Source organism: Cucumis sativus, chromosome 6 (assembly GCF_000004075.3).
Source record: "Cucumis sativus cultivar 9930 chromosome 6, Cucumber_9930_V3, whole genome shotgun sequence".
NCBI classification, from domain to species: domain Eukaryota; kingdom Viridiplantae; phylum Streptophyta; class Magnoliopsida; order Cucurbitales; family Cucurbitaceae; genus Cucumis; species Cucumis sativus.
In genome coordinates, this window is record NC_026660.2 from 14,354,773 (window position 1) to 14,367,720 (window position 12,948).

At 35.0% G+C, this 12,948-nt stretch overlaps 2 protein-coding genes and 1 pseudogene across 3 annotated transcripts; all 3 read right to left on the bottom strand.

The window, feature by feature from the left end:
- Nucleotides 1-371: 371 nt before the first annotated feature.
- On the bottom strand, nucleotides 372-2,441 carry LOC101216274 (annotated as a pseudogene).
- A 2,685-nt stretch (nucleotides 2,442-5,126) lies between these two features.
- Nucleotides 5,127-6,591, bottom strand: LOC116404421 (E3 ubiquitin-protein ligase ATL42-like; the record flags this gene model as incomplete). The annotated part of the gene is made up of 1 exon (XM_031886789.1): nucleotides 5,127-6,591. A coding segment is annotated over one exon (1,233 nt), but the record flags the coding sequence as incomplete, so codon positions are not given.
- A 1,349-nt stretch (nucleotides 6,592-7,940) lies between these two features.
- LOC116404624 (ninja-family protein mc410-like) lies at nucleotides 7,941-12,007 on the bottom strand. 2 transcript variants are annotated; one of them, XM_031887708.1, is made up of 3 exons: nucleotides 11,702-12,007; nucleotides 10,010-11,009; nucleotides 7,941-8,703 (listed from the first exon to the last, which is right to left on the bottom strand). In XM_031887708.1, exons 2-3 carry the CDS (start codon nucleotides 10,944-10,946, stop codon nucleotides 8,237-8,239), a joined length of 1,404 nt encoding a protein of 467 aa, XP_031743568.1. In that variant the 5' UTR covers nucleotides 10,947-11,009; nucleotides 11,702-12,007; the 3' UTR covers nucleotides 7,941-8,236. The 2 variants fall into 2 exon arrangements, with proteins under 2 accessions (XP_031743568.1, XP_031743567.1); XM_031887707.1 differs by having other exon boundaries at nucleotides 7,941-8,721; nucleotides 11,702-12,006.
- Between the last annotated feature and the right edge of the window lie 941 nt (nucleotides 12,008-12,948).

Sequence of the window (12,948 nt, forward strand, 5' to 3'; positions counted from 1 at the left end):
GTCTAATTTTAAAACTAGTTTGAAGCCTCAATTTTAATTTAAAGGGTGTTTTTGCAGTATTGGCCAAAAAGAGAGAAAAAAGAGAATAGATTTTGAGGCAGGCATTAATTAGTGAAGTTGTTCTAATCAACACACAACCCTGTTTTTAATGCTAAATTCTCTACAACTTTGCAATTTTTTAAGCATAATCTTCTTGTTCTCTTCTGCTGCTTCCTTCATGCTGTTTGACTTAAAGCAGGAAGCAGGCAAAGAATCCTGCCTTTTCTTCTTCTCTTTTTAATTCTTTTTTGGAAAAAAAGTTTGAATTTTGAAGTTACTCGAACAGATTGTTTTACCCCACTTAGTAAAAATGAGATCTTGAAAATGTTATAGAAACTTTTAGAGCAATGTAGAGTTTAAGAACTTGTGAATTGTATGGTAACATTTGAAAGAAATTCATTTCTTTAACTACCTAAACTAAAAGTCCTCTAAATTTGGGACCCAGTCAAAAGAAATTTAATTGAAGAGAAAAGGTAAAAGAACTGGTTTGATTTATACTGCTTCTACTATTTGTTGTCTGTTCTCAGCTGTTTGAAACCTTGTTTCTCTATTAGCAAACCATTGGACTGTTCTTTTAGCAATTGGGTACCAAATTTCCCTCATTCTTTCTTGCTTTACATTGCTTTCCAGATCAGAAGATTCCCCATTTTTAAATTTTCTGTTAAAATTCATATACAGATCATCATGACCAAATCTTGATACGCCTGTGATCTCTGACACTGATCTTCTTGCATCTGGGCTTGTAATTCTTGTTTGACTTGGATTTGTAGAAGATTGTGATGTAGAAGGGTACCCAAGAATTGAGTTGCTTTGGGTTTTTGTGTTGAGTTTGCTCTCAAAGGATCTCTTTATTTCCATCTCCTCTTTGATCTTCAAGATTTCTTCAATTTGCCTTGATCTTGGTAGAGTTGACTGCTCAATATCTGTTTCTAAGGAAGTGAATCTACGGCTTGAAATGGCATCAATCATCTCTTTGTTCAAGAACATCAAATCGGAGGAACTTACGTTGCTCCATCGATTCATGAAAACAAAATCCGATACGATAATTTTGTGGTTGTGTCTGTGTAAGTTCTTCATTTTCTCATCTTCATAATCACCAGAAGCTTTTGATATCAACATTTCGTTTTCCTTGTCATTCTTTAAGATCTTTCTGAAGCTTCTTCCAATGCTGAATCTAGAAGAGCCATGGAGTATTTGTTGTTGTTGTTCTTCTTCTTCTCTCTGTACAAAGAGCTCTATGTTTGAATCTTGTTTCAATTCTGATAAGTTGCTCAATAAGAATCTCATGCTTGCTTGAATTTGAAAGAAGCTTCAAGTCCTCGGAGCCAACTCTTCGCCTGCAAAGAGGACAGCTAGCATGTTTTTCGAGCCAATGATCGATGCAGTTAATATGAAAAGCATGCTTGCACTTTGGCAATAACCGAAGAATTTCGATATCTTCAAATTTCGAAAGACAGACTGCACATTCCAGCCCTTCTTTGGTACCTTTCAGTGTGGAGAATCTAAAGAATGGAAGAGATTCGATCACCGTCTTATCAATTCCAGAAAACCGAGGACTTGACCTGATTTGTCTAGGATGATTTACATCATCCACACTAATAGAAGCTCTTCTATGGCAGAACTTTGCATAAACAAGAAGAATAAATGTCAACAAAAACATAACTCCTAGAATCCCGATCACGAAGCCAAGACTTGGCTGAAAAGCACTGTTTTCAGCATCTTGAGAATCCATTTGAGCTTCAACAACAAAGAACACAGAAAAGAGGAAAAAGACATTCAAACTGAACCGGATCATTGATTCTTCAATGGCGAATACTTTTTCGGAATCTACTGATCTTCAAAAGAGCCAATATCTCAATCAAATGAAGCTAAAAACTCCCTTTTTGATAGGCATGAAAAAGGGAAAGAGGAGTAGAGGTTTTTATATGAAATAGACCTTAAATACACCTCTACAAAGAGAATCACTCATCCATCAGCTTTGTGGTGGTTCATGTATTCTTCTCTGGCTGCTGTTCTATGACTTCACCTTCATAAATCAATTGAAAAACTACAAGTATTTTTGTAGTTTGAAATTCATAAAAGAAGATGACAAGGTTGAGGGAATTTTAAATTTTGTTGACAAATGTGGGGCTGTTATTTGGTAGGCATTACTTGGGAGGTAAGTAGCAGATAAATTAAGAGAGGAAGAAAACAATAGCTAGGCATTAAACTGGGGATATTAACAAAAAAAAAAAAAAAAAAAAAAAAAAAAAAAAAAAAAAAAAAAAGAAAAAAAAAAGAAAAAGAAGAAGAAGAAGATACTTTTTTAAGGGTTTAAAGAGTTTTAGGATGGATTTTAAAAAAGATGACATTTAGGACAAATTAACCTGGAAAAGTCTATATTACCCTTTGGTTATAAAAAAAAACCTAAAAAGCAATTTATGGAATTCCTTCTCCTTCTTCCTCCATTTTCTCACTTCCAAAAAGAATATTTCATTTTTCTCTCATCTCTCCCTATGCGTATTTCATTTTTCCTCATTTCCTTTTTCTTCCTTTCCTATTTTTCATTCACAAAACTACAAAAACAATGGTAGTTCCGGTGATTTTATTGTGGCACATGACTTGGGACTCGTGATCTTGCTGCGAAAATTGGATTCCGACGAGGAGGTGTATGGAGTTAAATCAGCTATGGAGTTGATGCTATTTTTCATCCTCACAATCTTTACGACTATGGAGTTAAATCAGCTATGGATTGTCCTAGAATGCCCACGTTTTCTACGAGATAGGTGTGAGATGTGTACGAGATAGGTGCGAGATGTGTACGAGATACGTGCGAGATGTGTACGAGATAGGTGCGAGATAGGTGCAAGATGTATGCGAGATGTGTGCGAGATAGCTTAGGAACGGTAGCAATTTGATTGTGAAAGTTTGAAATGTGCAAAATGTTGTGAGATAGGTTTGAGATGCGTGCGGAATAGACCCACTTAAAAGGGATATATATGTTTGTAAAATTAGAAAAATAACTAAAACATAAAATAAAAATTCACTTAATTTTTTTTTCCATACTCCACTATGATATTGTTATACATCGAAAGACTTACATGTATCATGATCCAACGTTATCCTTGAAAAACAACTATACACAACACATGAGTTTTTTTTTTTTTTTTTCAAACTAAACTTCAAAATTCAAACATCTCATAAATCAAGTTGTTCATTGATTTTGATTAACGAAATCTCACTACAAAGCATGATGAAAAAACTGGCATTCAAGGATCTAAATTGTTCGTTTATTTGGCAAGATGCTCACTCAATTATACATTATTTGATTGTAAAATGGCAACAGTATTCACCTAATGACTACGGAACTACTACAAAAGGGTAAAATTTAATGAAAAGGGTCTTCATCTCTCGAGTCTATTTCTCTCCCATTGTCTAACTAGTGCTTGTACTTGAAATGCCAAAAATTTTCCACTTGAATTGTATCTTAAAAACCATCTAAGGGGGAAAAGTACCATCTTATCTTGATAATCAATTCCCCACAAATTAACATTACTATTGAACCTTGTGGTAACCCACTGAGGGAAACCGTTGCCTCTCAACTGACCATAGTCGCTTCCATCTTGGCTGCTTCCTCGACCCAAACTATAAGAACCAAACCGTCCCCTAGGAGCATCTGACCGGTAACTACCTCTCCCTCTTTTCCTTTCTATTCATGGCACCACCAACAAATGCATCAAGAACCATCCATGTGAGCCAATCCAAACAAATAATCAAAAGTGAGGGCCTCCGAGACCTAATAAATACACATCATTAGGTAGAAATCTACCAAAATTTTTAAATTATTGCTCAATTTTTTTTAGCTACAGTAACAACCTGCAAGTTTCTAAAATAGACAGATTTTGAAAAATCGACCAACCATCTTCACCATTTGCTTCCGCGATGTTAGTCGGCAATTAGGTCTTATGGAGCTGAACGATACCTTCTTTAAAATCTGACAGAGAAAGTCGTGGGCGACAACGTTTCAGTGAGGAAGGTTGAGCCAAAGAGAGACATAGCAAGCTATGCCAAAACCTCCAATGCCGCTAAACATTGTGTGGTAGATGTCGAGTTGTTTGGCTACGTAGTCCAACTAAGAAAGATATCGAAGATGATACAGAGTGGGAGACGACCATGACAACGAGTTGTGAGAGCTTAAATGGCTTCTATGAAAGAGGATTTGATTTCAAGAAAGGAAGAAGCTTGAAAAAGGCGAAGAATGAAGTGATAAGGAACGACATGGTTTTCAAAGGTCGGTGGGAGATCATGGGAGGAGCTTGAGAAATGAATTTCAAGAAAACGAATTAAAGAATGGAAAAGGAAGAAAAAGGAAATTTTGTGAAAGTGAGGGAAAATGGAATACGAGAGGGAGGGATGAGAGAAAAATGAAATATTTTTAGAAAGTGGGAAAACGGAGGGAAAAGGAGAAGAGAGGATTCATAAATTGATTTTAGGATATTTTTTAACTTGAGGGTTATATAGACCTTTTCCAACTAATTTATCCTAAAAGTCATCTTTTTTAAAATTCATCTCAAAACTTTTTACATCCTTCCAAATTATCCTATTTTTGATAATTCTCCATTAAACTGTGACATCACCTTCTCCCAAAATAGAACTTATCTCAATGCCGCCAATCATTTTGGTTAGTGGGTAAATGGAAACAAATTATTACTTTTATCATTTAAGCAATGGAATTTGTTTTTTTGTTGCTATTATTATTGTTTTAAATATGGATTGCCTGTCTTATAAACAATTGGAAATTCTGAGTCCTGCAACATGCCAAGGATTAAGCACACATGCTGCAAAACTCTGGCTAGATTGTCTTTACTGGTTCCTAATAATTTATTTTTCTAAATCAGTCTGTTATTAGGTGCTCTGAACCGAAACTTAAGTTGTATTCATATTTATCTTATTTGTGGTATATTGTATTTATATTTATCTTATTTGTGGTATATAAATTCTCTAACCCTACCGTATATCTGTGTGTCAATTTTCCATTGTTTTATGTTTTCTATTTATCTTTAATTGTCGATTACTTAACGACTTCTGTCAGTTAAAAAGCTAAGATATTTAAAAGAAAATGACAAAAAGATTAATCATCTTATGACTAAAAGGGGTTCGTGTTTACATTTAAGAAAAGTCACCAAAATAACTCAAACTTTTGGATTAGAAGACAGCAGCCTCTGATCTCTGTAACAACACCCAAGAGAGAAGAACAAAAGATCCATTTTAAATGATTAGAAACGAATCAAATGACTATATTTTTAAACAAGGATTACAAACCCTTGAAATTCATTCTGTCTATGCATCTGGCTGCTGTGTGTACTTTGACAGTCGAAACCTTTGTTCCCTATTGGCAAACCATTGCACTGTTCTTCTAGCTATTGGCAACCATAGCTGCCTAATTCTGAAACTTTTTGCATCAGCTTCAATCATAGAACTGTCTCTTGTTGCATTCTCATTAAAATAACCAAATCTTGAAAAAGCAGTGGTGTCTGAGACAGATCTTCTTTCATTAAGAATTGTTGTCCTTGATGTACTTGCATTAGGATCTGATGATGTAGAAGAAATGCCTGAGATTGAAACTAAGCTATTTTTCTCAGCTATGCTTATCCTCCTCTCGAATGATCTCTTCATTTCCATCTCCTCCTTAATTTGTGAAGTCTTTTTGCCTTCTTTTTCTCTTGTTGCTGATTGGCTAATGCTTTCTGAATCTAAAGAAGAGAATCTATTGCTGGACATGACCCCAAGCATTTCTGTGTTCAAGAACACAAGGTCAGAAGAACTCAAGTTGCTCCATCTGTTCATGAAAACAAAGTCAGATACAAGAATCTTGTGTTTATGCTTGTGAAAAAGCACTCGCTCCTCACTTTCGCATTCACCAGCTTCATTTTCGATCAATACTTCTTTTTCCTTGTTACCTTTTCCTATGTTCCTGAAGCTGGTTCCGTTGTTGGACCTTGAAGAGTTATGATGATTTTCCTCTCTCTGCACGAAGAGCTCTATGCGTGAATCTTGTGGCAGCTCTGGCCGGCTGTTGTTCCTGATTAGTCTTATACTGTTAGATTTAAAGAATGCAATGTCCTCGACACCTATCCTACACCGACAAATGGGACAGCTCGAGTGCTTTTCGAGCCAATGGTCAATACAGCCAATGTGAAAGGCATGCTTGCATTTCGGAAGCAACCGAAGGACTTCAATGTCCTCAAATTTGGATAAGCAAACAGCACATTCCAGCCCTTCCCTTGATCCTTTGAGTGATGAGAATCTAAAGAAAGGAAGTGCATCAATCACCTTTTGATCAACCCCAGAAAATCTTGAGTCTGATCTGAGAAGTCCATGCCCGAGATGAGCTTGCGGTTCGCCACGAAAATGGGAAGTCGGGTGACAGAATTTTGCATAAACAACAAGGATGAAGACCATGGAGAACATGATGGAGAGGATTCCAATAACAATGGTGAAGTTTTGTGGAATACCAGAACCCGCTTTTGGTGGAGAAGGTGCTTGTGCAATGACAGGAAAAAAGAAAAATAGTCAAAATGATCATAATGATTCTACTAAACTTACCCATGGAGAAAACTCATGAAAAACTCTTCTAAAAACTCCCTAAAAAACTCTTTTAAACTCTCAATGGGACTTTGCAAGAACAAAAAGACTTCCTATCTCTGGTTGAAATTAGTCTTTTGTAGTTTTCTGAGGACTTGGAGTTATTGAGAATTAACTTTGTGAATCATTTGAAGCTTGGTAGGTTGAATATTTACATCAAATGATAAGTTGCACAAAATTTCTAGCAGCCAAAAGAAACAATCTGTTGGTAATTTTTTATAAGTATATGAAGCAAAAAGCCTCTAATGTCATACAATTCTCACAGAGCTATCGTATTGATGCACAAAAGGCAGGATGGAACATTAAACTAAAGCATCTGAAGAAGACATTCAATTGGACAAGCCAAGTTTATGATACTTTAATTGATGTAAGAACATAATTTTTAAATGAAAGAAAACAATAAATAGTTCATTAAAGGAAACCCAAAAGTCAAATATTAGCCAACTTTCAAGCTCCACAAAGTCAAGGTTGTATAATGTTTGCCTAATTTTTTAGTACAGATTTTTAGCAAGACAGCTACAAGTAACCTTCCCTTTGAATTTCCTCCAAATAAAAAACGACTCACGGATTTGAGCATACAAAAGTTACAGTAGTTAACCATTTATTCATTTTCTCAACTTCAGAAATTTAAATTTTCATCCCTAACTTAGAAGGAGCCAAAAAAAATTGCGACGATTCCAAAGAAATAAAAATGAAAGAAAATTAGAAATTCCTTGAGTGGGATGGATGGTCGGTCTAAAATTTGGAAAGATATCTCTTTCGTCCTTTTCATTTATTTTTTCTATATAAATTTTTAGTATAGATATATATCAATTTAATTGAAATGTCATGGGCAAAAAATTGAAGAATGACATAGTAGTACATTATATTAAAAGAAATTATAAATGGAGCTTTATGAAATTAAAGTTCCCCTTCAATAATGTCAAACTTATATAGGTCTCTCTTTGCACCTAAAATTGGAAAGTGAAGAAAGTTGGCAGTGAGGGCACAACACATTTGCTGACACGTGGATGGCAGTCAACGATCTGTTTGGTTACAGAGAGGAAATCTGACAGAATACATATTAAACTGCACACAAAAGACAAACAATGTGGGGTTGACACGTGTAAAAGTTCCACTTCTCTTCCAAGCCAAACAGGTATTCTGATGAAAACTTCATTGAATGTTATACTCCCATTCTCAAACCTTGTACAAAACTCAGTTGGATCAGTTAAAACAAAACTTCCCCACTTTTGAACAAATAAAATGATGAGAAAAGTGATTCTTTCGGAAGGGGATAATACAAGGAATGTTGTTTAATTCAATCCACATGAGAATTCCTAACTATTCAAACAAAAAACATAGAGGTTATGAGTCAAACTTTGTGTAGTGGTTGAATTCAATCCACAACAGAATTCCTAACTATTCAAACAAAAAACATAGAGGTTATGAGTCAAACTTTGTGTAGTGGTTGAATTCAATCCACAACAGAATTCCTAACTATTCAAACAAAAAACATAGAGGTTCAAACTTTGAGTAGAGGTTGAATTCAATCCACAGCAGAATTCCTAACTATGCAAACATAGATGCTGAGTCAACTTTGTGTAGAGGTTGAAGGATTGTTACTTGAAAATGGAGCCAAACCAGCATCATTTTCCAAACTGACACGCTCTTCACTAGCATGTCGAATGAAGTCCTCTGGAGACATGTGGATACCATGACAAGCACAGACAATCTTGATCTGTTCTGTATTGTATCTGTAGGTAACACCAGAAATGGTTCGACCATTTGGACCGGTACCCATGGTAGATACCCAAGGTAGATTAGGGAAAGAACCAGATCCCCCAAACTTGACATCAGCGGCAAGACCTGGCTTTATATCAGAAATTTCATTGAACAAACCTCCGCCTGGTCGTTCAGATGAATCTTTCGCCCCAAGGCTAATGCTGCTTCCTTCGGCCCCTGCTTGAGAAGAGGACCCTTCTTCGACAGTTGGCTGTCTGCTATTATTATCAACTTTCTCTTGTTCTGACGTCCTGGGATCATATTGAGTAACCTCAGCTAAAGTAGGAAGAATTCCTTGCATGTAAGGAACATTCATGAGAAAAATTAGGAATTTATCTTGAAATAAAAGCTTCAAAGGAAAATGAAATTACACTATGATATATAGGATGGTATACAAATGTAATAAAATGCGGCCATTGCAAGTATCCTAAAAATTTGATAGACCTCCAATCGTGGAAGCATACAGAAAAAGGGTGAGAAAATTGACATATATGGAATGAGACATTGTTGTATTAATCAATAGATGGTAGCAGAATCATGGAAATATGGTTTTTGTAGTTAATACTACATTGGTAGGAACAAGAGTTGGGTATGCTTCTTTTTGGCTTAAAGCTGGGTTGCTAGTAGTAAGTTGTATGGGAGAAAGGGGCTCCTGAGTTTCTTCATGTTTCATGTTTATAAGGTAGTAGTAACTTGTATGGGAAAAAGGGGCTCCTGAGTTTCTTCATGTTTCATGTTTATTTGTTTGAGCGACTGATGCATTTAGTATAGGCCCAAGGCCTAAGGCTCGAGCATTCCCTCAACTTTATGCTCTTTATATAATATATATATAATTGAAAAAATAACAATACCAGAAGCTAGTCCAGTGGTAAAGCTATCTCCTAGCCCTTTCTAGACCTAGGATCAAACCCCACTCGTTACAGTTTTTTCTAGATTATTTTTACTAAACTATAAAGCATAAGGCAAGCGTCAACTAATGTTTGTCAACAAAATTTCTGAATCCACCACTATTCAAGTAAACTCTATTGAAATCTATAATAGCACAAAGCAAAATAACTGAAATCTCAAAGTTGTTTGGTAATAACAGTCTATATCCGTAAACACTCTTGCTGTTAACTGATAGATACTATAAAAGAGTTCTTTTAATTCACAGAAAGCATACTATATAACCATAGTACAGTATTACAGAAACCTTTCCTCTCACACGAGAGAAACCAACACCCAAACTAAAAGACTGTTTGTCTCCTTTACTCACTTCACTCCATATTTAAAGATATATCTCCAATAACAGTAAAGAAACTCCCTACATAACTATCTACTAATCACCTCCTGAAACTTTCCGAAAATAATCATCCTTACTGTTGGATGATTCTCCCAACTCACTAGTATAACTACTTCCTAGCCCTTTCTGCCCCTATGAACATACTGGTGTATAATCGGTGGCCTATCATTAACTTTCAATGATGTAACTTAAAACCAAGAGTGATCCAGAATAATGAAGGACGGGAACAGTCGCAGTTTTGTTCCTATCTTGAAAGAAAGAATGAGTTTTCTACCAGATGAGGTAGGATAAGATGTTTACCTGAAGATGGTTGACTTCTGCTACAAGTACTATGCAACTGTGGTTGGGAAATCAAACCCCGGGAATTATCTTTATCTAAAGTTGGAAGCTGGCTAGAAGAATAGCCAAACATCAAAGGCAAGTTTCCAGGATTCATAGGCTGGAATCCACATTGCTCACCATTTCCAGTGAGGAATGCTTGCCTTATGCTGTGTAGGGAATGGCCAGTTGAACTGGATGCACCAGCATCGTGAGAATCTTTGACTATTGGAGGAGAAATACCATTCTGCAAACTTGTAGTTTGAATAGAGAACGGAACGCTTCTGTTCAAGTTTTGAAGCTCGATATCACTACCTGATGAACTGTTAACCTTTTTATGCCCACTCAGGTCCGTAGAACTTAACTCAGCACATCCATCATTTTGTGAAACTGGCCTTGACGTAGAACCCTCAAGTTCAGACTCCCCAACATCCTCATTTTCGGCAACAGAACCATCATCGGTTGTGGAATTATGCGATGCTTTTACCTTGTCATCAAAATTATTCTGACTGGAATCTCCTTCATGTTTCTTTTGGCAGTTTATCTCCTCAAAAAACATCTTTCGCTTATTACTCACCTCTGGCTGTTTTTCTTCCTGAATGTCTACAGGGTTCTTTTTCATTCGCCAGATCCCAGTGGCCTTCAAGTTCAGGGAATTATCTCCATCTATATTAGCTCGGGAAAGGTCATTAAAAAGATTGTCTTTAAGCTTTATTGAGTCATTTCTCATGATAACTGGGCCCATATCTAGTCTCTGATTACCACCTTGAAGAAAATTCTTAAAATCATCAATAATTTTACTGCCTCTATCACTTTCCTCTGTTCCAACATCAGAAGAGCAGGCATTTTTTCCTTTAGACTTGACCGATGATCCCCCACAAGACAGACCCAAGCTAAGCTCAAGCCCGTTGTCCTCCATGTTTCTAGTTAAAAGTTTCCCCAAGATAACGAGTACTGATCATCCATGAATACCAAACTCAGGCTGGCATACAAAAAGAACTTAAAGTGTAAGAAAACTATCAAAATTGACTAATATATCATGATACATAAACCTTGTCCAACAACCAATACAGGGCAGAAAAATTCTAAAAGATGCTGCAGAACACGAGATCATATCCAATCATCGCAGAAAAATTCTCAATCCCATATAATACACAAAAAGAAGAAATCCACTGCATTTTACAAACATGTGAATGACAGGGCTATTTTAAACCATATCGATACCATACACGCAATTACAATTATCGAGCCAACAAATCCTGTTAATCACAAAACTGATGTATTCCTTTCGAACAAATCATAAATTCAACAATCTGATTTTTTGTTACCTTCAACGAAAGTTTCAAGATAATCATTCCAATTTCCAATTTCAAAAGAGTAGTTCTACAGATACCAATGAAAAACATAACATGTACATTCTATGGATATATCAAAATAAACAAATCCAATATTCAAAATCACGGAACGGATAGAAAAGAATTAGCAGTTCATTTCCCACATACTTATATGTCAACAGAATAGAAATTAATTGATCAAAATCCCAATTCAACCCATTCACTTCACATACACAGCTCGATAGCCAGAAAATAGGGAGGTGATCCAAAATTCTCAAGACATAAAAGAAAGGGTTGAATTGTTTGTACATGGTTGGAAAAAGGAAATCGAAAAATTTACCAGAAACGGAATGAATCCAAGCGAGAAATACAAAGTGACGGCGGAAGACATGGATTGAAAAAGAGAAACATAACCCTAAATCAAGTGATCCTTCTGGAATCCGCAGTAGAGTCTACTGATTTGGCGCGATGAATTAGCTTAACTTTGTCAGTGGTTTGATCTGTGGGTCTTCACTCGATGAATTCAAACTCCTGTTCCATTTTACCTATTAATCGGCAATGCTTTTGGAGCAATTCCCGGTGTTTTGGCCATCAAATATGCAATAACTTTAGATCAGATCGGTCTATGCATTTTTCCCTTCTTTTCAACGGACTAAAATTTTAAATTTTCTTAAATAAATAAAAAATATATATTCAAAATGAAAAAATATAAACTAAAATATATAAGAAATATCACTATATATGGATATCAATATATACTAATATTTTGTCTAATTTTATTCAAAAACACACGTGTAGATTCATATAAATTATGATATTTTGTAAACTTGTTTTAAAAAAAAAATAATTTTCAAATAAATAAATGTGACGCAAGAATTTGAATGTCCAATTTCAAAAGTAAAAAAGTAAAAATTTCCTAACGTTAAGTTACTTGAATTGAGGTTGGTAGCTTTACTTTTACTTCTAACAAATGAAGCCTATAAATGTATTAGATTAGATCCCAACTTATCAAAGTTATATCAAGAACACAAGATAAACTCAAGAATAATCAAATCACAACCAAATATATAAATATATGCTATAATATCGCAAGAATTGAAAATGAAGTAACCCCTGCCCTCTTTCTAGACTATCCCAAATTCACCTCCTCTTTATAGCAAAACAACCTATCTTACTTACTAACTGTTTGCTGATATGCCCAAACTAACAGCATTAGTATTCTCCTAATAACTCTACTGTTTCTATCACTATGGGTCTTACAAAATCCTCTTCACCTCTAAATTTCTTATTCTTTTATCTACTTTTAACTAATGTCTTTCCTAAACCAAGCTATTTTTTCTAAAACAAATAGTTTTAAAAACATGTTTTTAGAATTTGGCTATAACAAAATATGAGAAATATGTTCAGTTTAAAAAACAAATATTTAGCCCAATGAAATTAATCTTTTTTTTTCTTTTTTTGTTATTTGTTAATGAGTCAATTTAAACCATTTTGACTTTCACTTTAGGTTTATTTAAAATCAACTCAAAGTAAAAGTATTCCATTCTCATTCTTTAAAAAAAAAAAAATTCTCAAAATTATAATGAA